Source organism: Manihot esculenta, chromosome 7 (genome assembly GCF_001659605.2).
Source record: "Manihot esculenta cultivar AM560-2 chromosome 7, M.esculenta_v8, whole genome shotgun sequence".
Lineage (NCBI taxonomy): Eukaryota > Viridiplantae > Streptophyta > Magnoliopsida > Malpighiales > Euphorbiaceae > Manihot > Manihot esculenta.
In genome coordinates this window covers 24,569,891-24,594,274 of record NC_035167.2, presented here as the reverse complement: position 1 = coordinate 24,594,274, position 24,384 = coordinate 24,569,891, and the positions used below count along the sequence as shown (strand labels likewise).

At 38.9% G+C, this 24,384-nt stretch overlaps 7 protein-coding genes across 7 annotated transcripts; all 7 read right to left on the bottom strand.

Annotated features, from left to right (window-relative positions):
- Positions 1-5,664: 5,664 nt before the first annotated feature.
- On the bottom strand, positions 5,665-7,175 carry LOC122723999 (exopolygalacturonase-like). The gene is made up of 4 exons (XM_043958148.1): positions 7,050-7,175; positions 6,657-6,962; positions 6,029-6,544; positions 5,665-5,889 (listed from the first exon to the last, which is right to left on the bottom strand). The coding sequence occupies exons 1-4, from the start codon at positions 7,173-7,175 to the stop codon at positions 5,665-5,667; spliced, it is 1,173 nt and encodes a 390-aa protein (XP_043814083.1).
- A 1,542-nt stretch (positions 7,176-8,717) lies between these two features.
- On the bottom strand, positions 8,718-9,912 carry LOC122723998 (polygalacturonase-like). Its single transcript, XM_043958147.1, has 3 exons — positions 9,787-9,912; positions 9,394-9,699; positions 8,718-9,311 (listed from the first exon to the last, which is right to left on the bottom strand). Exons 1-3 carry the CDS (start codon positions 9,910-9,912, stop codon positions 8,754-8,756), a joined length of 990 nt encoding a protein of 329 aa, XP_043814082.1. The 3' UTR covers positions 8,718-8,753.
- A 1,541-nt stretch (positions 9,913-11,453) lies between these two features.
- LOC122723997 (polygalacturonase-like) lies at positions 11,454-12,648 on the bottom strand. Its single transcript, XM_043958146.1, has 3 exons — positions 12,523-12,648; positions 12,130-12,435; positions 11,454-12,047 (listed from the first exon to the last, which is right to left on the bottom strand). Exons 1-3 carry the CDS (start codon positions 12,646-12,648, stop codon positions 11,490-11,492), a joined length of 990 nt encoding a protein of 329 aa, XP_043814081.1. The 3' UTR covers positions 11,454-11,489.
- A 1,541-nt stretch (positions 12,649-14,189) lies between these two features.
- Positions 14,190-15,384, bottom strand: LOC122723996 (polygalacturonase-like). The gene is made up of 3 exons (XM_043958145.1): positions 15,259-15,384; positions 14,866-15,171; positions 14,190-14,783 (listed from the first exon to the last, which is right to left on the bottom strand). The coding sequence occupies exons 1-3, from the start codon at positions 15,382-15,384 to the stop codon at positions 14,226-14,228; spliced, it is 990 nt and encodes a 329-aa protein (XP_043814080.1). The 3' UTR covers positions 14,190-14,225.
- Positions 15,385-16,925: 1,541 nt separating this feature from the next.
- On the bottom strand, positions 16,926-18,120 carry LOC110619008 (polygalacturonase-like). The gene is made up of 3 exons (XM_043958144.1): positions 17,995-18,120; positions 17,602-17,907; positions 16,926-17,519 (listed from the first exon to the last, which is right to left on the bottom strand). The coding sequence occupies exons 1-3, from the start codon at positions 18,118-18,120 to the stop codon at positions 16,962-16,964; spliced, it is 990 nt and encodes a 329-aa protein (XP_043814079.1). The 3' UTR covers positions 16,926-16,961.
- A 1,277-nt stretch (positions 18,121-19,397) lies between these two features.
- On the bottom strand, positions 19,398-20,855 carry LOC122723995 (polygalacturonase-like). The gene is made up of 3 exons (XM_043958143.1): positions 20,730-20,855; positions 20,337-20,642; positions 19,398-20,254 (listed from the first exon to the last, which is right to left on the bottom strand). Exons 1-3 carry the CDS (start codon positions 20,853-20,855, stop codon positions 19,697-19,699), a joined length of 990 nt encoding a protein of 329 aa, XP_043814078.1. The 3' UTR covers positions 19,398-19,696.
- Positions 20,856-22,072: 1,217 nt separating this feature from the next.
- LOC110608413 (exopolygalacturonase) lies at positions 22,073-23,583 on the bottom strand. The gene is made up of 4 exons (XM_043958142.1): positions 23,458-23,583; positions 23,065-23,370; positions 22,437-22,952; positions 22,073-22,297 (listed from the first exon to the last, which is right to left on the bottom strand). Exons 1-4 carry the CDS (start codon positions 23,581-23,583, stop codon positions 22,073-22,075), a joined length of 1,173 nt encoding a protein of 390 aa, XP_043814077.1.
- Between the last annotated feature and the right edge of the window lie 801 nt (positions 23,584-24,384).

Below are 24,384 nucleotides of genomic sequence, written 5' to 3'. Positions count from 1 at the left end.
GGCTATGCAAAGGGCTGACTACTACCAAAAACTATCAAGCCCAAGCAACACCTCAAAACTCCCATATGGGAACTTGAAGAGATGGTGAGAAAATTGGAAATTTCTGGGAAAATTCTCCAACAAGCAAGTGGATCAAGCGGTCAACTCAATGAACCGCACATATTAAGAAGGGAGGAAGAGCTTCAAGATCTATGGGACGATGACGAAGAAACAGACAAGCTGCTGAATCTGCGGCACAAATCACCACTGTAGAACCTGCTGCTGTCCAAAAATCAGCACCAACCGAAGCTCCTGCTGCAAAAACAGCACCTGCTGTCCAAAAATCAGCAACCTCAGAAATTGCCCCAACTGAACCAGAGTTGCTGCACTTGCTGAAACTGCCAAAATTTACACCAGAAATTACAGAATTTGCTGCTGTCCAAGTTGCTGAAAATAGAGACAGCAACTGCTGTCAAACTGCCACAACCACTGCTGCCCACAAATCAGCACCAGCCGAAGTTCCTGTTACATCCCCTGCTGCTGTCCATAAACCAGCAACTGCTGAGTGCCCCAACTGAACCAAAATCTGCTGAAATTTCTGAAACAAAACCAGCCCCCTGGAGAATCCAGCACAACAGATTGCTAGCACAGGTAAGTTGTTGTCTACTCTCCAAACTGAGATAATCCAAAGCAAAATGCTAGTGCCATCACATTGAGGAGTGGAAAGGAGTTGCAAGACAATAGGGCTGAAAAATTGCAAAAAACAGGGCATGGAAGAAATTCTCCAGAAGTGATCAGGGCAGTTTTGCCCAGTTCACTCGTAGGAACTGACCCGATCGCTGGGCAAACTAAGCTGTCCAGCAGTGATTTGCCCAATTCTCCAGAGAAGGCAGAAAGTGATTTGCCCAAATCAACAGACCAGGCAGAATCAAGTCAAAGGCAGAAACAGCAACCTATGGAGAAATTCAAGGTACCTCCTCCCTTCCCAAAGAGATTTGCAAGGTCCCAAAAGGAGAAAGAGGAAAAAAGAGATATTGGAGACACTTCGCAAGGTAGAAATCAACATACCTCTACTTGATGCTATCAAACAAATACCAAGGTATGCTAAATTTCTCAAAGAGCTATGCACCAATAGGAGGAAACTTGCTAACATGAAAAGGTAAGTGTGGGGGAGTGTGTTTTCAGCTGTCATCCAAAGAAAACTACCAGTCAAATGCAAAGATAGAGGAATGTTTGCGGTTTCATGCAAAATAGGCAATGTGGGAATAAAGAAGGCCATGTGTGACCTTGGAGCTTCAATTAAATGTCATGCCTCTTTCTATTTTTAACTTGTTGAATGCAGGTACACTCAAGGGCACCAGCATTATGATCCAATTGGCTGATCGATCCATTGTCTACCCCAAGGGAGTGCTTGAAGATGTGTTGGTGCAAGTGGACCAACTAGTCTTCCCAGCTGATTTTTATGTGATTGACATGGAGGAGGAAGGGCAACATCACCTCTGATATCTTACTTGGGAGACCATTCTTGAGCACAGCAAGAACAAAAATTGATGTGCATGATGGCACATTGACCATGGAGTTTGAAGGGGAAATTATAAAATTAATGTTTATGATGCCATGAAATTCCCCAATGATGTTTCTCCTGTTTATGGCCTTGATATAATTGATGATTTAAGTCAAGAAATTTTTGATTTTGATCAAGAAAACTTACTCTATGAAGGTCTTTGCAGGAGAGAAGAAGTGGACAGCAACATCACTGAAACAAAGAAAACAGCAGACTGCTGTAACTTGCTGGAAGTGAGTGATTTGCCCAGTGATTTGCCCAGAATACCAGAAAATCTGCTCAAATCACAGCTCAAATCAGACAGTAAGCAGACAAAAAACCAGCAGACAGAGAATGCACCAGATCTGAAACCCTTGCCTAGCCACCTCAAATATGCCTACTTGGGAGCTGGAAATACACTTCCAGTAATTATTTCCAACCAGCTCAGCCAAGAAGAAGAGGAAAAGCTCCTTGATGTGTTGAGGAAGCACAAGAAAGCAATTGGGTGGACCTTGGAGGACATAAAAGGCACCTCAAGACCATTCGTGGAGGCTCAAGATAGGATGCAGCACATGGAAAGCATGTTGCAGCTGCTGGTTCACCTTTTCTGCCCCAGCACCGTGACAGATAGCTATTTGCCCAGTGATTTGCCCAGTACTTGCCCAAGTCACTGGTCAAATCACCCCCAGGCCAGGAAATATCTTTCCCTTTCTCCTTCATTTTTCTATATGTTTATTCACACATTGAGACAATATGTGGGATAGGTGTGGGGGTACTAGAGAGTCTTTATTCACTGATCACACATCTTTCATTTTTTTTGATTTCTTTTTGTTTCTTTTTGCATTATTTTTACCCCTTATTGCACACACCAAATTTTTTTTTTTTTCTTTCTTCACACTTTTTGCACACACACACACAGAATTTTGTAGCTAATTGCTCTACTCAACATAGATAACAAGGTTGAAAGAGTACCCTTATCTCATACCCCATTGATTTGCCACCCTTTAAGCCTAAATTGAATCATTCACAGTATGTTACCTTCACTTAGGAAGTTTTTCTCTTGAATTGAATCCTTAAATGTGCTAAGGTCAAGAGAAATAAAAATACAAATGCATGCAAACACAAAGCTAGTGTAACTCCCTATGAGTTGATTTGCCCAAACTATCATAAAAAACCAGCACAAAGCACAAATCATAAACCTGTTCCAATGGTCTAAACTATGAACTGTGCCTAAAAACCACTTGGAGAAGTTACTGACTGAGTAACCGGGGGTGTATCACCCATGTACACAATCGCGTAAAAAGGTCAGTGACTTTTTCAAGCAAATACGTTTCGATGGTCTAGACTATGAACAGAGCTAGTAGCCACTTGAACAAGTGACTAACTGAGTAACCGGGGGTGTATCACCCATGTACACAATCGCGTAAAAAGGTTAGTGACTTTTTCAGGCAAGGATAAGAATAAGTGCTGCTAAAAATAAAAATAAAAATAAAAAAAAGAGAAAGAAAATGGGCAAATCACTCCTAGGGTTGCATTAAAACTAACATAAAGGAATAAGCATGATTGAACCAAAAACCTTTCTCTTGACCATGGTAGGTGAAAGGAAACAAGGAAAGAAGAGGATGACCTTAGTGCATGTACTCTATACTGTGATAATTCAGATTAGGAGTCTAGGGGGGGCTGATTAAGTGGTACTTAGGCTCTAAGGAAAAAGGGAGCTTAATTGGCTAAGTTATTTGTTGCTTGAGGACAAGCAAAAAGCTAGGTGTGGGGGTATTTGATCAAGCATAATTTAGCCACATTTTTATCATAATTATTATTGCTTATTTACACATTTTTCAGTTTAATTTATGGTTTTTATCTTATTTTTACAGAAAAGGAAAAAACTGGAAAATGGAAGAAAAAGTGCAGAAAATTCACAAAAGGATGATTTGCCCAGTGATTTGCCCAAGAATCTGCTCCAATCACTGCCCCGATCAAGCTAAAGCAGAAACCCGGAGGCAACAGGCAGCAGTGATTTGCCCAGTGATTTGCCCCAGACACTCGAAGATCACTGGCCAAATCACTCGCAGAGACATAGAGGACTGACTCACAGAGGCAGTGATTTGCCCAGTGATTTGCCCACTGCTCGCCCAAATCACAGGGCAAATCACTTTGACAGCAGAAACTTACAGTAGAGCGGGAAAATGGACAGAAAACAGAAATTCGATTTTTCAAAAGTCCAAATCCAATCCAATCACTTCCAACACAAGACCAAGAGCCACGAAAGAGTCTCTCACCCAAGGAATTCCAATTACAATCAAATTCAACATCAAAAGAGGAGTCCAAGATCAAATCAAAAAGGGATTTTGAAACCCTAGATGAATAAAATTCTGCAACTATAAAAGGAGAGCCTCCAAGCCAGCAATCTTATCTTCTGATCAGCAACTCAACTCGCCAGAAACTCTCCAGCATCTTCCTTTTTCTTTTCTTTTCATCTTTTTTGTGTATTTAGTCCACCATGAGTGGCTAAAACACTTTCCTTTCTAGTTGAAGTTGGTGAATTTCAGATTTTGTGATGAATTGGGAGATTTAATACTCCATTGTTGAACTCTTGTTTATTTCAATATTTATGCAATCTGATCTTTTCCATAATTATTACTTTGCTTTTAGAATCAATAAGGGCCCATTGCTTTTAAATTGCTAAAGTGATAAATTGTTTGAATGATTTAGGTCCGTAATTGCTTAAATTGTTTAAACTCACATTTAATCAAGTTGCATGATCTAAACTTGACCACGCGGTTGGCAAGGTTAGAATTAGGTTTCTCTAAGTCTTAATGCAATTAACAGTTGTTCGATGCTATAATGCCCCAAGGACGTTCCTTGGCAACTTGTTAACTAGTGTTTGATTAGCGAACGTTTCCTAATCAAACTAGAACTAAGGAGGAATTTGGATTGTGAGAAGCGTCTTCCACATCCAAAACTAATTTATTGGAATAAATAGGAGTGTTAAAGAATCAATGATCAATTCTAAACAATCTGAAATAAGATCCATACTTCAACTAGAAGCTTTTCTCTTATTGATTTACTCATCTTTAAATTATTGCTTTCTTTTGCTATTTAGTTTTAATTCATCAACTCAAACCCCCCCTCTTTTAATTATTTGTTATTTACTCATCTTGGTTATTATTAGGAAGATCTTTAGTGTCAATTCCCTGTGGTTCGACCCTATTGCCACTATCTACAAGTTTATTGTTGATTGTTTAATAGGTTTATTTTTGACGGTTTCGACAACCGCTTATCACCGCACCCGCAATTCCTTTTCTCGCGCGTGCATACGCACTGTTTTCTGACAAGTACAAGAAAAAAAAAAAAAAGAAAGAAGAAAAGAGGAAAGAAAAAAAAAACTTACCGGCATTTTTTCTCTCTTTTCTTGAGTGAAGACGCACCGTAATATTTTATGCGTACTTTATTTCAGCGTCGACAATATATTCAGCTTCGGTTGTAATCATTTGCTTTTAAATGGAACGCAGCAAAAAGAAAAAAAAAAAAAAAGAAATTCACAACGAGCTTTGTAGCACATTTCGTCTCCTTACAGCGGTATATTATTTTTTTTTCCTCGATTCCTTAAAACAGTTACATTAGGAAATAAATTACGCCAAAAAAGCGAAAACAAAATTTTGGAGCAGACTGATATATATATTTTCTTCGAATTATATTGCGCTAATTAAAAAAGGAAAAAAAAATTTGAATTGCAATATTTTAATTATGATGGTAGGGCTAGGATTACAGGGAAATAAATTTCGTTTTGATTTCTTAATTTCGAATTACAGTTTTTTAATTAAGAAATGAATCATTCTGAACTTCGATAAAGTAAAATTTTGATACAATTGAATTATAGCATTTTAATTTGAATTTTGACAATTAAATTAATAAGTTCATTTAATAAATTGTCTTTTTTTATTTCATTTTGCAATTTTTCCGATTGAGGTCTTAAAAAATTATTTACGTATTGTTAACATCAGTTCAATTTGAAATATTTTAGTTATTGGTTTTAATCATATTTGATCTAGTTCATTTAAATTTGAAAAGTTGAAGAATGAATTGCAATGTGCAATCGAGAAATTTTCTCCATTTATATAAAGAATCAACAAATGAGTGCATTAGCATCCTCCCGGAATCAACTTTCCTATAATCCTAGGCTTTACATTTGTACAAACAGATTTTGCAGATCCCTTAGATCCGGTGTACTTGAGGTTAACGTTAGAAAGCACAATGTCCTTGCATGGTACGCTGCTGCTGCACGTAATTTGAACGGCCGTGGGCGTTCTTGACGATCCTTGAATATTCTTGAAGCTGACGTCGCTGATTTGAACTTTTGATGGCTTCTGAAAAAAGGCACAATATTTTAGTATAAATGTATTCTTCTAGCCAACATCACACAACTATATGATCTCCATGAATAAATAATAATAATAAAAAAGATTCCCCTTTTTGGTTGAAAAAAAATGAAAATTAAAAAGTTACCTTCCGATTGCATAGGTTCCATGGGCAGTACATTTGATCTATAATGATGGGATTGCTGACGTTCTGCATGACGATGTCCTCGAAATGGATATTCGACGCAGTGCCACCATACAATGCGGGCCAAGTCTTAATTCTCACGCCATTGTCAGTGTCGTATATTGTGCAATTCTTTACATAAATTCCGGACACAGGTTCTTCCTTCTCGTACTTTCCTAAGCTTCCAACACTAATGCCATGCCCGTGTCCGCACCTTACATTTGTGATTCGTACTTGCTTGCTCCCCTGGCCAATGGAGATGCAATCATCACCGGTGACAATATTTGAATTAATTATGTTGATCCCCTCCGATCGTCCAATGTGAATTCCATCGGTGTTGAGACTATGTCCCGGGGCTTTCACTGAAAACCGCTGGAAGGTGAGGTTTTTGCTGCCGAGGACATTGACGTGGAACTGCTTGCTATCGATGGAAGTTACGTCCTCAACTATGCTGTTGGTGACGAAGTCAAACCGTAGGTTCTGGTACAGTTTTGATACATCGATTACGCAAAGAAAACATTATTAGTATTGCTGCCATGAACGGGTCTATGAATGGCTGTTGTTTTGTAAAGTAGCATTCGGTTTTGCTTACAATTGGAAGTGGTGTCTTGCATCTGTCGCCACAGTGCGCTCGCTCCCAAGCAATTTCTCCTTGTCCGTCGAAGGCCCCGCCACCGGATACCGTTAATCGGTCCAGGTATCTCAATGTAACCCAGCTATTCTTGCTGTGTTGGCTAGCTTTTGCTGGCGCCACCAACGTTCCTTCCACTTGAAGATGCATGGCACCCTTGCAAGGGCCTATCAAATCCACCACGCCTAAAAAGTACTTCCCTTTTGGTACCACGACTTTGCCGGAACCCGCTGCTGCACATCCCTCTTTCCACGCACTCAATAAAGCCTAAAAACGAAAACGGGAATGAAAAACCTGGCCGCAACAATCTAGGAAATACCGTCGCGATATCGAGAATCGAATTTACTTCCATACCTTAGTGATATCCGATCCTGCCTTGGCACCATATTTTGTGACATCAAAGGTATTGGGCAGAGCTTCGCTCGTAAAAGCAAACAGCAACAACAGGTATACTGTGCATACATGTGCCTTGGAATCCATGTCTCTCTTTCAAAGGCGCTTCCTCTCTTTCGATATCTATAGCTTATATTGTTTCGTAAATGTTTGTGAATTTCCCCTCCTCCGAAAGGCCTTTTATATGTCAAGTGGCTCGTTTAATTTACTCAAGGTTTATTACAGGCTGTAGCATTTTCACGCATTCCGTTTTCTGTTTTTCCTTCTTTTTGTTGCTTTAATTGTTTTAGGCGAAAAAAGGCTGCGTGCGCTAGCCTGCAACTAACAACTACAACCTGCGCACTTCTCTCCAAACATATTGTTTTGTACTGGAACCCTATATAACTTGCGCAACAACCTTTTTCGTACTTCCGCAATTCTAGTCGTGTTGGACGCGAAAGGATCGGTGTTGCCTCACCCGCAATTCCTTTTCTCGCGCGTGCATACGCACTGTTTTCTGACAAGTACAAGAAAAAAAAAAAAGAAAGAAAGAAGAAAAGAGGAAAGAAAAAAAAAAACTTACCGCATTTTTTCTCTCTTTTCTTGAGTGAAGACGCACCGTAATATTTTATGCGTACTTTATTTCAGCGTCGACAATATATTCAGCTTCGGTTGTAATCATTTGCTTTTAAATGGAACGCAGCAAAAAGAAAAAAAAAAAAAAAGAAATTCACAACGAGCTTTGTAGCACATTTCGTCTCCTTACAGCGGTATATTATTTTTTTTTCCTCGATTCCTTAAAACAGTTACATTAGGAAATAAATTACGCCAAAAAAGCGAAAACAAAATTTTGGAGCAGACTGATATATATATTTTCTTCGAATTATATTGCGCTAATTAAAAAAGGAAAAAAAAAATTTGAATTGCAATATTTTAATTATGATGGTAGGGCTAGGATTACAGGGAAATAAATTTCGTTTTGATTTCTTAATTTCGAATTACAGTTTTTTAATTAAGAAATGAATCATTCTGAACTTCGATAAAGTAAAATTTTGATACAATTGAATTATAGCATTTTAATTTGAATTTTGACAATTAAATTAATAAGTTCATTTAATAAATTGTCTTTTTTTATTTCATTTTGCAATTTTTCCGATTGAGGTCTTAAAAAATTATTTACGTATTGTTAACATCAGTTCAATTTGAAATATTTTAGTTATTGGTTTTAATCATATTTGATCTAGTTCATTTAAATTTGAAAAGTTGAAGAATGAATTGCAATGTGCAATCGAGAAATTTTCTCCATTTATATAAAGAATCAACAAATGAGTGCATTAGCATCCTCCCGGAATCAACTTTCCTATAATCCTAGGCTTTACATTTGTACAAACAGATTTTGCAGATCCCTTAGATCCGGTGTACTTGAGGTTAACGTTAGAAAGCACAATGTCCTTGCATGGTACGCTGCTGCTGCACGTAATTTGAACGGCCGTGGGCGTTCTTGACGATCCTTGAATATTCTTGAAGCTGACGTCGCTGATTTGAACTTTTGATGGCTTCTGAAAAAAGGCACAATATTTTAGTATAAATGTATTCTTCTAGCCAACATCACACAACTATATGATCTCCATGAATAAATAATAATAATAAAAAAGATTCCCCTTTTTGGTTGAAAAAAAATGAAAATTAAAAAGTTACCTTCCGATTGCATAGGTTCCATGGGCAGTACATTTGATCTATAATGATGGGATTGCTGACGTTCTGCATGACGATGTCCTCGAAATGGATATTCGACGCAGTGCCACCATACAATGCGGGCCAAGTCTTAATTCTCACGCCATTGTCAGTGTCGTATATTGTGCAATTCTTTACATAAATTCCGGACACAGGTTCTTCCTTCTCGTACTTTCCTAAGCTTCCAACACTAATGCCATGCCCGTGTCCGCACCTTACATTTGTGATTCGTACTTGCTTGCTCCCCTGGCCAATGGAGATGCAATCATCACCGGTGACAATATTTGAATTAATTATGTTGATCCCCTCCGATCGTCCAATGTGAATTCCATCGGTGTTGAGACTATGTCCCGGGGCTTTCACTGAAAACCGCTGGAAGGTGAGGTTTTTGCTGCCGAGGACATTGACGTGGAACTGCTTGCTATCGATGGAAGTTACGTCCTCAACTATGCTGTTGGTGACGAAGTCAAACCGTAGGTTCTGGTACAGTTTTGATACATCGATTACGCAAAGAAAACATTATTAGTATTGCTGCCATGAACGGGTCTATGAATGGCTGTTGTTTTGTAAAGTAGCATTCGGTTTTGCTTACAATTGGAAGTGGTGTCTTGCATCTGTCGCCACAGTGCGCTCGCTCCCAAGCAATTTCTCCTTGTCCGTCGAAGGCCCCGCCACCGGATACCGTTAATCGGTCCAGGTATCTCAATGTAACCCAGCTATTCTTGCTGTGTTGGCTAGCTTTTGCTGGCGCCACCAACGTTCCTTCCACTTGAAGATGCATGGCACCCTTGCAAGGGCCTATCAAATCCACCACGCCTAAAAAGTACTTCCCTTTTGGTACCACGACTTTGCCGGAACCCGCTGCTGCACATCCCTCTTTCCACGCACTCAATAAAGCCTAAAAACGAAAACGGGAATGAAAAACCTGGCCGCAACAATCTAGGAAATACCGTCGCGATATCGAGAATCGAATTTACTTCCATACCTTAGTGATATCCGATCCTGCCTTGGCACCATATTTTGTGACATCAAAGGTATTGGGCAGAGCTTCGCTCGTAAAAGCAAACAGCAACAACAGGTATACTGTGCATACATGTGCCTTGGAATCCATGTCTCTCTTTCAAAGGCGCTTCCTCTCTTTCGATATCTATAGCTTATATTGTTTCGTAAATGTTTGTGAATTTCCCCTCCTCCGAAAGGCCTTTTATATGTCAAGTGGCTCGTTTAATTTACTCAAGGTTTATTACAGGCTGTAGCATTTTCACGCATTCCGTTTTCTGTTTTTCCTTCTTTTTGTTGCTTTAATTGTTTTAGGCGAAAAAAGGCTGCGTGCGCTAGCCTGCAACTAACAACTACAACCTGCGCACTTCTCTCCAAACATATTGTTTTGTACTGGAACCCTATATAACTTGCGCAACAACCTTTTTCGTACTTCCGCAATTCTAGTCGTGTTGGACGCGAAAGGATCGGTGTTGCCTCACCCGCAATTCCTTTTCTCGCGCGTGCATACGCACTGTTTTCTGACAAGTACAAGAAAAAAAAAAAAGAAAGAAAGAAGAAAAGAGGAAAGAAAAAAAAAAACTTACCGCATTTTTTCTCTCTTTTCTTGAGTGAAGACGCACCGTAATATTTTATGCGTACTTTATTTCAGCGTCGACAATATATTCAGCTTCGGTTGTAATCATTTGCTTTTAAATGGAACGCAGCAAAAAGAAAAAAAAAAAAAAGAAATTCACAACGAGCTTTGTAGCACATTTCGTCTCCTTACAGCGGTATATTATTTTTTTTTCCTCGATTCCTTAAAACAGTTACATTAGGAAATAAATTACGCCAAAAAAGCGAAAACAAAATTTTGGAGCAGACTGATATATATATTTTCTTCGAATTATATTGCGCTAATTAAAAAAGGAAAAAAAAAATTTGAATTGCAATATTTTAATTATGATGGTAGGGCTAGGATTACAGGGAAATAAATTTCGTTTTGATTTCTTAATTTCGAATTACAGTTTTTTAATTAAGAAATGAATCATTCTGAACTTCGATAAAGTAAAATTTTGATACAATTGAATTATAGCATTTTAATTTGAATTTTGACAATTAAATTAATAAGTTCATTTAATAAATTGTCTTTTTTTATTTCATTTTGCAATTTTTCCGATTGAGGTCTTAAAAAATTATTTACGTATTGTTAACATCAGTTCAATTTGAAATATTTTAGTTATTGGTTTTAATCATATTTGATCTAGTTCATTTAAATTTGAAAAGTTGAAGAATGAATTGCAATGTGCAATCGAGAAATTTTCTCCATTTATATAAAGAATCAACAAATGAGTGCATTAGCATCCTCCCGGAATCAACTTTCCTATAATCCTAGGCTTTACATTTGTACAAACAGATTTTGCAGATCCCTTAGATCCGGTGTACTTGAGGTTAACGTTAGAAAGCACAATGTCCTTGCATGGTACGCTGCTGCTGCACGTAATTTGAACGGCCGTGGGCGTTCTTGACGATCCTTGAATATTCTTGAAGCTGACGTCGCTGATTTGAACTTTTGATGGCTTCTGAAAAAAGGCACAATATTTTAGTATAAATGTATTCTTCTAGCCAACATCACACAACTATATGATCTCCATGAATAAATAATAATAATAAAAAAGATTCCCCTTTTTGGTTGAAAAAAAATGAAAATTAAAAAGTTACCTTCCGATTGCATAGGTTCCATGGGCAGTACATTTGATCTATAATGATGGGATTGCTGACGTTCTGCATGACGATGTCCTCGAAATGGATATTCGACGCAGTGCCACCATACAATGCGGGCCAAGTCTTAATTCTCACGCCATTGTCAGTGTCGTATATTGTGCAATTCTTTACATAAATTCCGGACACAGGTTCTTCCTTCTCGTACTTTCCTAAGCTTCCAACACTAATGCCATGCCCGTGTCCGCACCTTACATTTGTGATTCGTACTTGCTTGCTCCCCTGGCCAATGGAGATGCAATCATCACCGGTGACAATATTTGAATTAATTATGTTGATCCCCTCCGATCGTCCAATGTGAATTCCATCGGTGTTGAGACTATGTCCCGGGGCTTTCACTGAAAACCGCTGGAAGGTGAGGTTTTTGCTGCCGAGGACATTGACGTGGAACTGCTTGCTATCGATGGAAGTTACGTCCTCAACTATGCTGTTGGTGACGAAGTCAAACCGTAGGTTCTGGTACAGTTTTGATACATCGATTACGCAAAGAAAACATTATTAGTATTGCTGCCATGAACGGGTCTATGAATGGCTGTTGTTTTGTAAAGTAGCATTCGGTTTTGCTTACAATTGGAAGTGGTGTCTTGCATCTGTCGCCACAGTGCGCTCGCTCCCAAGCAATTTCTCCTTGTCCGTCGAAGGCCCCGCCACCGGATACCGTTAATCGGTCCAGGTATCTCAATGTAACCCAGCTATTCTTGCTGTGTTGGCTAGCTTTTGCTGGCGCCACCAACGTTCCTTCCACTTGAAGATGCATGGCACCCTTGCAAGGGCCTATCAAATCCACCACGCCTAAAAAGTACTTCCCTTTTGGTACCACGACTTTGCCGGAACCCGCTGCTGCACATCCCTCTTTCCACGCACTCAATAAAGCCTAAAAACGAAAACGGGAATGAAAAACCTGGCCGCAACAATCTAGGAAATACCGTCGCGATATCGAGAATCGAATTTACTTCCATACCTTAGTGATATCCGATCCTGCCTTGGCACCATATTTTGTGACATCAAAGGTATTGGGCAGAGCTTCGCTCGTAAAAGCAAACAGCAACAACAGGTATACTGTGCATACATGTGCCTTGGAATCCATGTCTCTCTTTCAAAGGCGCTTCCTCTCTTTCGATATCTATAGCTTATATTGTTTCGTAAATGTTTGTGAATTTCCCCTCCTCCGAAAGGCCTTTTATATGTCAAGTGGCTCGTTTAATTTACTCAAGGTTTATTACAGGCTGTAGCATTTTCACGCATTCCGTTTTCTGTTTTTCCTTCTTTTTGTTGCTTTAATTGTTTTAGGCGAAAAAAGGCTGCGTGCGCTAGCCTGCAACTAACAACTACAACCTGCGCACTTCTCTCCAAACATATTGTTTTGTACTGGAACCCTATATAACTTGCGCAACAACCTTTTTCGTACTTCCGCAATTCTAGTCGTGTTGGACGCGAAAGGATCGGTGTTGCCTCACCCGCAATTCCTTTTCTCGCGCGTGCATACGCACTGTTTTCTGACAAGTACAAGAAAAAAAAAAAAGAAAGAAAGAAGAAAAGAGGAAAGAAAAAAAAAAACTTACCGCATTTTTTCTCTCTTTTCTTGAGTGAAGACGCACCGTAATATTTTATGCGTACTTTATTTCAGCGTCGACAATATATTCAGCTTCGGTTGTAATCATTTGCTTTTAAATGGAACGCAGCAAAAAGAAAAAAAAAAAAAAGAAATTCACAACGAGCTTTGTAGCACATTTCGTCTCCTTACAGCGGTATATTATTTTTTTTTCCTCGATTCCTTAAAACAGTTACATTAGGAAATAAATTACGCCAAAAAAGCGAAAACAAAATTTTGGAGCAGACTGATATATATATTTTCTTCGAATTATATTGCGCTAATTAAAAAAGGAAAAAAAAAATTTGAATTGCAATATTTTAATTATGATGGTAGGGCTAGGATTACAGGGAAATAAATTTCGTTTTGATTTCTTAATTTCGAATTACAGTTTTTTAATTAAGAAATGAATCATTCTGAACTTCGATAAAGTAAAATTTTGATACAATTGAATTATAGCATTTTAATTTGAATTTTGACAATTAAATTAATAAGTTCATTTAATAAATTGTCTTTTTTTATTTCATTTTGCAATTTTTCCGATTGAGGTCTTAAAAAATTATTTACGTATTGTTAACATCAGTTCAATTTGAAATATTTTAGTTATTGGTTTTAATCATATTTGATCTAGTTCATTTAAATTTGAAAAGTTGAAGAATGAATTGCAATGTGCAATCGAGAAATTTTCTCCATTTATATAAAGAATCAACAAATGAGTGCATTAGCATCCTCCCGGAATCAACTTTCCTATAATCCTAGGCTTTACATTTGTACAAACAGATTTTGCAGATCCCTTAGATCCGGTGTACTTGAGGTTAACGTTAGAAAGCACAATGTCCTTGCATGGTACGCTGCTGCTGCACGTAATTTGAACGGCCGTGGGCGTTCTTGACGATCCTTGAATATTCTTGAAGCTGACGTCGCTGATTTGAACTTTTGATGGCTTCTGAAAAAAGGCACAATATTTTAGTATAAATGTATTCTTCTAGCCAACATCACACAACTATATGATCTCCATGAATAAATAATAATAATAAAAAAGATTCCCCTTTTTGGTTGAAAAAAAATGAAAATTAAAAAGTTACCTTCCGATTGCATAGGTTCCATGGGCAGTACATTTGATCTATAATGATGGGATTGCTGACGTTCTGCATGACGATGTCCTCGAAATGGATATTCGACGCAGTGCCACCATACAATGCGGGCCAAGTCTTAATTCTCACGCCATTGTCAGTGTCGTATATTGTGCAATTCTTTACATAAATTCCGGACACAGGTTCTTCCTTCTCGTACTTTCCTAAGCTTCCAACACTAATGCCATGCCCGTGTCCGCACCTTACATTTGTGATTCGTACTTGCTTGCTCCCCTGGCCAATGGAGATGCAATCATCACCGGTGACAATATTTGAATTAATTATGTTGATCCCCTCCGATCGTCCAATGTGAATTCCATCGGTGTTGAGACTATGTCCCGGGGCTTTCACTGAAAACCGCTGGAAGGTGAGGTTTTTGCTGCCGAGGACATTGACGTGGAACTGCTTGCTATCGATGGAAGTTACGTCCTCAACTATGCTGTTGGTGACGAAGTCAAACCGTAGGTTCTGGTACAGTTTTGATACATCGATTACGCAAAGAAAACATTATTAGTATTGCTGCCATGAACGGGTCTATGAATGGCTGTTGTTTTGTAAAGTAGCATTCGGTTTTGCTTACAATTGGAAGTGGTGTCTTGCATCTGTCGCCACAGTGCGCTCGCTCCCAAGCAATTTCTCCTTGTCCGTCGAAGGCCCCGCCACCGGATACCGTTAATCGGTCCAGGTATCTCAATGTAACCCAGCTATTCTTGCTGTGTTGGCTAGCTTTTGCTGGCGCCACCAACGTTCCTTCCACTTGAAGATGCATGGCACCCTTGCAAGGGCCTATCAAATCCACCACGCCTAAAAAGTACTTCCCTTTTGGTACCACGACTTTGCCGGAACCCGCTGCTGCACATCCCTCTTTCCACGCACTCAATAAAGCCTAAAAACGAAAACGGGAATGAAAAACCTGGCCGCAACAATCTAGGAAATACCGTCGCGATATCGAGAATCGAATTTACTTCCATACCTTAGTGATATCCGATCCTGCCTTGGCACCATATTTTGTGACATCAAAGGTATTGGGCAGAGCTTCGCTCGTAAAAGCAAACAGCAACAACAGGTATACTGTGCATACATGTGCCTTGGAATCCATGTCTCTCTTTCAAAGGCGCTTCCTCTCTTTCGATATCTATAGCTTATATTGTTTCGTAAATGTTTGTGAATTTCCCCTCCTCCGAAAGGCCTTTTATATGTCAAGTGGCTCGTTTAATTTACTCAAGGTTTATTACAGGCTGTAGCATTTTCACGCATTCCGTTTTCTGTTTTTCCTTCTTTTTGTTGCTTTAATTGTTTTAGGCGAAAAAAGGCTGCGTGCGCTAGCCTGCAACTAACAACTACAACCTGCGCACTTCTCTCCAAACATATTGTTTTGTACTGGAACCCTATATAACTTGCGCAACAACCTTTTTCGTACTTCCGCAATTCTAGTCGTGTTGGACGCGAAAGGATCGGTGTTGCCTCACCCGCAATTCCTTTTCTCGCGCGTGCATACGCACTGTTTTCTGACAAGTACAAGAAAAAAAAAAAAGAAAGAAAGAAGAAAAGAGGAAAGAAAAAAAAAAACTTACCGCATTTTTTCTCTCTTTTCTTGAGTGAAGACGCACCGTAATATTTTATGCGTACTTTATTTCAGCGTCGACAATATATTCAGCTTCGGTTGTAATCATTTGCTTTTAAATGGAACGCAGCAAAAAGAAAAAAAAAAAAAAGAAATTCACAACGAGCTTTGTAGCACATTTCGTCTCCTTACAGCGGTATATTATTTTTTTTTCCTCGATTCCTTAAAACAGTTACATTAGGAAATAAATTACGCCAAAAAAGCGAAAACAAAATTTTGGAGCAGACTGATATATATATTTTCTTCGAATTATATTGCGCTAATTAAAAAAGGAAAAAAAAAATTTGAATTGCAATATTTTAATTATGATGGTAGGGCTAGGATTACAGGGAAATAAATTTCGTTTTGATTTCTTAATTTCGAATTACAGTTTTTTAATTAAGAAATGAATCATTCTGAACTTCGATAAAGTAAAATTTTGATACAATTGAATTATAGCATTTTAATTTGAATTTTGACAATTAAATTAATAAGTTCATTTAATAAATTGTCTTTTTTTATTTCATTTTGCAATTTTTCCGATTGAGGTCTTAAAAAATTATTTACGTATTGTTAACATCAGTTCAATTTGAAATATTTTAGTTATTGGTTTTAATCATATTTGATCTAGTTCATTTAAATTTGAAAAGTTGAAGAATGAATTGCAATGTGCAATCGAGAAATTTTCTCCATTTATATAAAGAATCAACAAATGAGTGCATTAGCATCCTCCCGGAATCAACTTTCCTATAATCCTAGGCTTTACATTTGTACAAACAGATTTTGCAGATCCCTTAGATCCGGTGTACTTGAGGTTAACGTTAGAAAGCACAATGTCCTTGCATGGTACGCTGCTGCTGCACGTAATTTGAACGGCCGTGGGCGTTCTTGACGATCCTTGAATATTCTTGAAGCTGACGTCGCTGATTTGAACTTTTGATGGCTTCTGAAAAAAGGCACAATATTTTAGTATAAATGTATTCTTCTAGCCAACATCACACAACTATATGATCTCCATGAATAAATAATAATAATAAAAAAGATTCCCCTTTTTGGTTGAAAAAAAATGAAAATTAAAAAGTTACCTTCCGATTGCATAGGTTCCATGGGCAGTACATTTGATCTATAATGATGGGATTGCTGACGTTCTGCATGACGATGTCCTCGAAATGGATATTCGACGCAGTGCCACCATACAATGCGGGCCAAGTCTTAATTCTCACGCCATTGTCAGTGTCGTATATTGTGCAATTCTTTACATAAATTCCGGACACAGGTTCTTCCTTCTCGTACTTTCCTAAGCTTCCAACACTAATGCCATGCCCGTGTCCGCACCTTACATTTGTGATTCGTACTTGCTTGCTCCCCTGGCCAATGGAGATGCAATCATCACCGGTGACAATATTTGAATTAATTATGTTGATCCCCTCCGATCGTCCAATGTGAATTCCATCGGTGTTGAGACTATGTCCCGGGGCTTTCACTGAAAACCGCTGGAAGGTGAGGTTTTTGCTGCCGAGGACATTGACGTGGAACTGCTTGCTATCGATGGAAGTTACGTCCTCAACTATGCTGTTGGTGACGAAGTCAAACCGTAGGTTCTGGTACAGTTTTGATACATCGATTACGCAAAGAAAACATTATTAGTATTGCTGCCATGAACGGGTCTATGAATGGCTGTTGTTTTGTAAAGTAGCATTCGGTTTTGCTTACAATTGGAAGTGGTGTCTTGCATCTGTCGCCACAGTGCGCTCGCTCCCAAGCAATTTCTCCTTGTCCGTCGAAGGCCCCGCCACCGGATACCGTTAATCGGTCCAGGTATCTCAATGTAACCCAGCTATTCTTGCTGTGTTGGCTAGCTTTTGCTGGCGCCACCAACGTTCCTTCCACTTGAAGATGCATGGCACCCTTGCAAGGGCCTATCAAATCCACCACGCCTAAAAAGTACTTCCCTTTTGGTACCACGACTTTGCCGGAACCCGCTGCTGCACATCCCTCTTTCCACGCACTCAATAAAGCCTAAAAACGAAAACGGGAATGAAAAACCTGGCCGCAACAATCTAGGAAATACCGTCGCGATATCGAGAATCGAATTTACTTCCATACCTTAGTGATATCCGATCCTGCCTTGGCACCATATTTTGTGACATCAAAGGTATTGGGCAGAGCTTCGCTCGTAAAAGCAAACAGCAACAACAGGTATACTGTGCATACATGTGCCTTGGAATCCATGTCTCTCTTTCAAAGGCGCTTCCTCTCTTTCGATATCTATAGCTTATATTGTTTCGTAAATGTTTGTGAATTTCCCCTCCTCCGAAAGGCCTTTTATATGTCAAGTGGCTCGTTTAATTTACTCAAGGTTTATTACAGGCTGTAGCATTTTCACGCATTCCGTTTTCTGTTTTTCCTTCTTTTTGTTGCTTTAATTGTTTTAGGCGAAAAAAGGCTGCGTGCGCTAGCCTGCAACTAACAACTACAACCTGCGCACTTCTCTCCAAACATATTGTTTTGTACTGGAACCCTATATAACTTGCGCAACAACCTTTTTCGTACTTCCGCAATTCTAGTCGTGTTGGACGCGAAAGGATCGGTGTTGCCTCACCCGCAATTCCTTTTCTCGCGCGTGCATACGCACTGTTTTCTGACAAGTACAAGAAAAAAAAAAAGAAAGAAAGAAGAAAAGAGGAAAGAAAAAAAAAAACTTACCGCATTTTTTCTCTCTTTTCTTGAGTGAAGACGCACCGTAATATTTTATGCGTACTTTATTTCAGCGTCGACAATATATTCAGCTTCGGTTGTAATCATTTGCTTTTAAATGGAACGCAGCAAAAAGAAAAAAAAAAAAAAGAAATTCACAACGAGCTTTGTAGCACATTTCGTCTCCTTACAGCGGTATATTATTTTTTTTTCCTCGATTCCTTAAAACAGTTACATTAGGAAATAAATTACGCCAAAAAAGCGAAAACAAAATTTTGGAGCAGACTGATATATATATTTTCTTCGAATTATATTGCGCTAATTAAAAAAGGAAAAAAAAAATTTGAATTGCAATATTTTAATTATGATGGTAGGGCTAGGATTACAGGGAAATAAATTTCGTTTTGATTTCTTAATTTCGAATTACAGTTTTTTAATTAAGAAATGAATCATTCTGAACTTCGATAAAGTAAAATTTTGATACAATTGAATTATAGCATTTTAATTTGAATTTTGACAATTAAATTAATAAGTTCATTTAATAAATTGTCTTTTTTTATTTCATTTTGCAATTTTTCCGATTGAGGTCTTAAAAAATTATTTACGTATTGTTAACATCAGTTCAATTTGAAATATTTTAGTTATTGGTTTTAATCATATTTGATCTAGTTCATTTAAATTTGAAAAGTTGAAGAATGAATTGCAATGTGCAATCGAGAAATTTTCTCCATTTATATAAAGAATCAACAAATGAGTGCATTAGCATCCTCCCGGAATCAACTTTCCTATAATCCTAGGCTTTACATTTGTACAAACAGATTTTGCAGATCCCTTAGATCCGGTGTACTTGAGGTTAACGTTAGAAAGCACAATGTCCTTGCATGGTACGCTGCTGCTGCACGTAATTTGAACGGCCGTGGGCGTTCTTGACGATCCTTGAATATTCTTGAAGCTGACGTCGCTGATTTGAACTTTTGATGGCTTCTGAAAAAAGGCACAATATTTTAGTATAAATGTATTCTTCTAGCCAACATCACACAACTATATGATCTCCATGAATAAATAATAATAATAAAAAAGATTCCCCTTTTTGGTTGAAAAAAAATGAAAATTAAAAAGTTACCTTCCGATTGCATAGGTTCCATGGGCAGTACATTTGATCTATAATGATGGGATTGCTGACGTTCTGCATGACGATGTCCTCGAAATGGATATTCGACGCAGTGCCACCATACAATGCGGGCCAAGTCTTAATTCTCACGCCATTGTCAGTGTCGTATATTGTGCAATTCTTTACATAAATTCCGGACACAGGTTCTTCCTTCTCGTACTTTCCTAAGCTTCCAACACTAATGCCATGCCCGTGTCCGCACCTTACATTTGTGATTCGTACTTGCTTGCTCCCCTGGCCAATGGAGATGCAATCATCACCGGTGACAATATTTGAATTAATTATGTTGATCCCCTCCGATCGTCCAATGTGAATTCCATCGGTGTTGAGACTATGTCCCGGGGCTTTCACTGAAAACCGCTGGAAGGTGAGGTTTTTGCTGCCGAGGACATTGACGTGGAACTGCTTGCTATCGATGGAAGTTACGTCCTCAACTATGCTGTTGGTGACGAAGTCAAACCGTAGGTTCTGGTACAGTTTTGATACATCGATTACGCAAAGAAAACATTATTAGTATTGCTGCCATGAACGGGTCTATGAATGGCTGTTGTTTTGTAAAGTAGCATTCGGTTTTGCTTACAATTGGAAGTGGTGTCTTGCATCTGTCGCCACAGTGCGCTCGCTCCCAAGCAATTTCTCCTTGTCCGTCGAAGGCCCCGCCACCGGATACCGTTAATCGGTCCAGGTATCTCAATGTAACCCAGCTATTCTTGCTGTGTTGGCTAGCTTTTGCTGGCGCCACCAACGTTCCTTCCACTTGAAGATGCATGGCACCCTTGCAAGGGCCTATCAAATCCACCACGCCTAAAAAGTACTTCCCTTTTGGTACCACGACTTTGCCGGAACCCGCTGCTGCACATCCCTCTTTCCACGCACTCAATAAAGCCTAAAAACGAAAACGGGAATGAAAAACCTGGCCGCAACAATCTAGGAAATACCGTCGCGATATCGAGAATCGAATTTACTTCCATACCTTAGTGATATCCGATCCTGCCTTGGCACCATATTTTGTGACATCAAAGGTATTGGGCAGAGCTTCGCTCGTAAAAGCAAACAGCAACAACAGGTATACTGTGCATACATGTGCCTTGGAATCCATGTCTCTCTTTCAAAGGCGCTTCCTCTCTTTCGATATCTATAGCTTATATTGTTTCGTAAATGTTTGTGAATTTCCCCTCCTCCGAAAGGCCTTTTATATGTCAAGTGGCTCGTTTAATTTACTCAAGGTTTATTACAGGCTGTAGCATTTTCACGCATTCCGTTTTCTGTTTTTCCTTCTTTTTGTTGCTTTAATTGTTTTAGGCGAAAAAAGGCTGCGTGCGCTAGCCTGCAACTAACAACTACAACCTGCGCACTTCTCTCCAAACATATTGTTTTGTACTGGAACCCTATATAACTTGCGCAACAACCTTTTTCGTACTTCCGCAATTCTAGTCGTGTTGGACGCGAAAGGATCGGTGTTGCCTCACCCGCAATTCCTTTTCTCGCGCGTGCATACGCACTGTTTTCTGACAAGTACAAGAAAAAAAAAAAGAAAGAAGAAAAGAGGAAAGAAAAAAAAAACTTACCGCATCTTTTCTCTCTTTTCTTGAGTGAAGACGCACCGTAATATTTTATGCGTACTTTATTTCAGCGTCGACAATATATTCAGCTTCGGTTGTAATCATTTGCTTTTAAATGGAACGCAGCAAAAAGAAAAAAAAAAAAAGAAATTCACAACGAGCTTTGTAGCACATTTCGTCTCCTTACAGCGGTATATTATTTTTTTTTCCTCGATTCCTTAAAACAGTTACATTAGGAAATAAATTACGCCAAAAAAGCGAAAACAAAATTTTGGAGCAGACTGATATATATATTTTCTTCGAATTATATTGCGCTAATTAAAAAAGGAAAAAAAAATTTGAATTGCAATATTTTAATTATGATGGTAGGGCTAGGATTACAGGGAAATAAATTTCGTTTTGATTTCTTAATTTCGAATTACAGTTTTTTAATTAAGAAATGAATCATTCTGAACTTCGATAAAGTAAAATTTTGATACAATTGAATTATAGCATTTTAATTTGAATTTTGACAATTAAATTAATAAGTTCATTTAATAAATTGTCTTTTTTTATTTCATTTTGCAATTTTTCCGATTGAGGTCTTAAAAAATTATTTACGTATTGTTAACATCAGTTCAATTTGAAATATTTTAGTTATTGGTTTTAATCATATTTGATCTAGTTCATTTAAATTTGAAAAGTTGAAGAATGAATTGCAATGTGCAATCGAGAAATTTTCTCCATTTATATAAAGAATCAACAAATGAGTGCATTAGCATCCTCCCGGAATCAACTTTCCTATAATCCTAGGCTTTACATTTGTACAAACAGATTTTGCAGATCCCTTAGATCCGGTGTACTTGAGGTTAACGTTAGAAAGCACAATGTCCTTGCATGGTACGCTGCTGCTGCACGTAATTTGAACGGCCGTGGGCGTTCTTGACGATCCTTGAATATTCTTGAAGCTGACGTCGCTGATTTGAACTTTTGATGGCTTCTGAAAAAAGGCACAATATTTTAGTATAAATGTATTCTTCTAGCCAACATCACACAACTATATGATCTCCATGAATAAATAATAATAATAAAAAAGATTCCCCTTTTTGGTTGAAAAAAAATGAAAATTAAAAAGTTACCTTCCGATTGCATAGGTTCCATGGGCAGTACATTTGATCTATAATGATGGGATTGCTGACGTTCTGCATGACGATGTCCTCGAAATGGATATTCGACGCAGTGCCACCATACAATGCGGGCCAAGTCTTAATTCTCACGCCATTGTCAGTGTCGTATATTGTGCAATTCTTTACATAAATTCCGGACACAGGTTCTTCCTTCTCGTACTTTCCTAAGCTTCCAACACTAATGCCATGCCCGTGTCCGCACCTTACATTTGTGATTCGTACTTGCTTGCTCCCCTGGCCAATGGAGATGCAATCATCACCGGTGACAATATTTGAATTAATTATGTTGATCCCCTCCGATCGTCCAATGTGAATTCCATCGGTGTTGAGACTATGTCCCGGGGCTTTCACTGAAAACCGCTGGAAGGTGAGGTTTTTGCTGCCGAGGACATTGACGTGGAACTGCTTGCTATCGATGGAAGTTACGTCCTCAACTATGCTGTTGGTGACGAAGTCAAACCGTAGGTTCTGGTACAGTTTTGATACATCGATTACGCAAAGAAAACATTATTAGTATTGCTGCCATGAACGGGTCTATGAATGGCTGTTGTTTTGTAAAGTAGCATTCGGTTTTGCTTACAATTGGAAGTGGTGTCTTGCATCTGTCGCCACAGTGCGCTCGCTCCCAAGCAATTTCTCCTTGTCCGTCGAAGGCCCCGCCACCGGATACCGTTAATCGGTCCAGGTATCTCAATGTAACCCAGCTATTCTTGCTGTGTTGGCTAGCTTTTGCTGGCGCCACCAACGTTCCTTCCACTTGAAGATGCATGGCACCCTTGCAAGGGCCTATCAAATCCACCACGCCTAAAAAGTACTTCCCTTTTGGTACCACGACTTTGCCGGAACCCGCTGCTGCACATCCCTCTTTCCACGCACTCAATAAAGCCTAAAAACGAAAACGGGAATGAAAAACCTGACCGCAACAATCTAGGAAATACCGTCGCGATATCGAGAATCGAATTTACTTCCATACCTTAGTGATATCCGATCCTGCCTTGGCACCATATTTCGTGACATCAAAGGTATTGGGCAGAGCTTCGCTGGTAAAAGCAAACAGCAACAACAGGTATACTGTGCATACATGTGCCTTGGAACCCATGTCTCTCTTTCAAAGGCGCTTCCTCTCTTTCGATATCTATAGCTTATATTGTTTCGTAAATGTTTGTGAATTTCCCCTCCTCCAAAAGGCCTTTTATATGTCAAGTGGTTCGTTTAATTTACTCAAGGTTTATTACAGGCTGTAGCATTTTCACACATTCCGTTTTCTGTTTTTCCTTCTTTTTGTTGCTTTAATTGTTTTAGGCGAAAAAAGGCTGCGTGCGCTAGCCTGCAACTAACAACTACAACCTGCGCACTTCTCTCCAAACATATTGTTTTATACTGGAACCCTATATAACTTGTGCAACAACCTTTTTCGTATTTTCGCAACTCTAGTTGTAATACCCGGCTAGAATCCGGCACCAGAATTCCTGTTGTTTGGTGGACTCCGGGGTGTTGGGATTCTATATAAGGGTAGGAATCATGGTTTCTATGTGTTATGATGTGGTTAAATGTTTTAAGGTTAAGGGAAGTGAGTTTTGAGTTGCAATGACCTAAGGCAGTTGAGCCAAGTTCGGCCGCCGAAAGTAAGTTCGGCCGCCGAAAGTGTTTGGCTGCCGAAGGGAAGTTCGGCCCCCGAAGGTTGCATGCGCGTGCATGTGAATGGGCAGCCGAAGCTGAGTGGCTAGTGAGCTGAGTCATATGTTTTGACAGATGTTGGCTTCAGATTCTTGCCATGAATTAGCCACGTCTTCTATGACTCATCTGCAAGTGTTTTGAGCAGCTCATGCAGGAGTTTGCTCATTCACCAAGTTTTGAAGGGTTTGAAGCAAAAAGTGAGTTTGAGAGAGTTTGAGAAGAG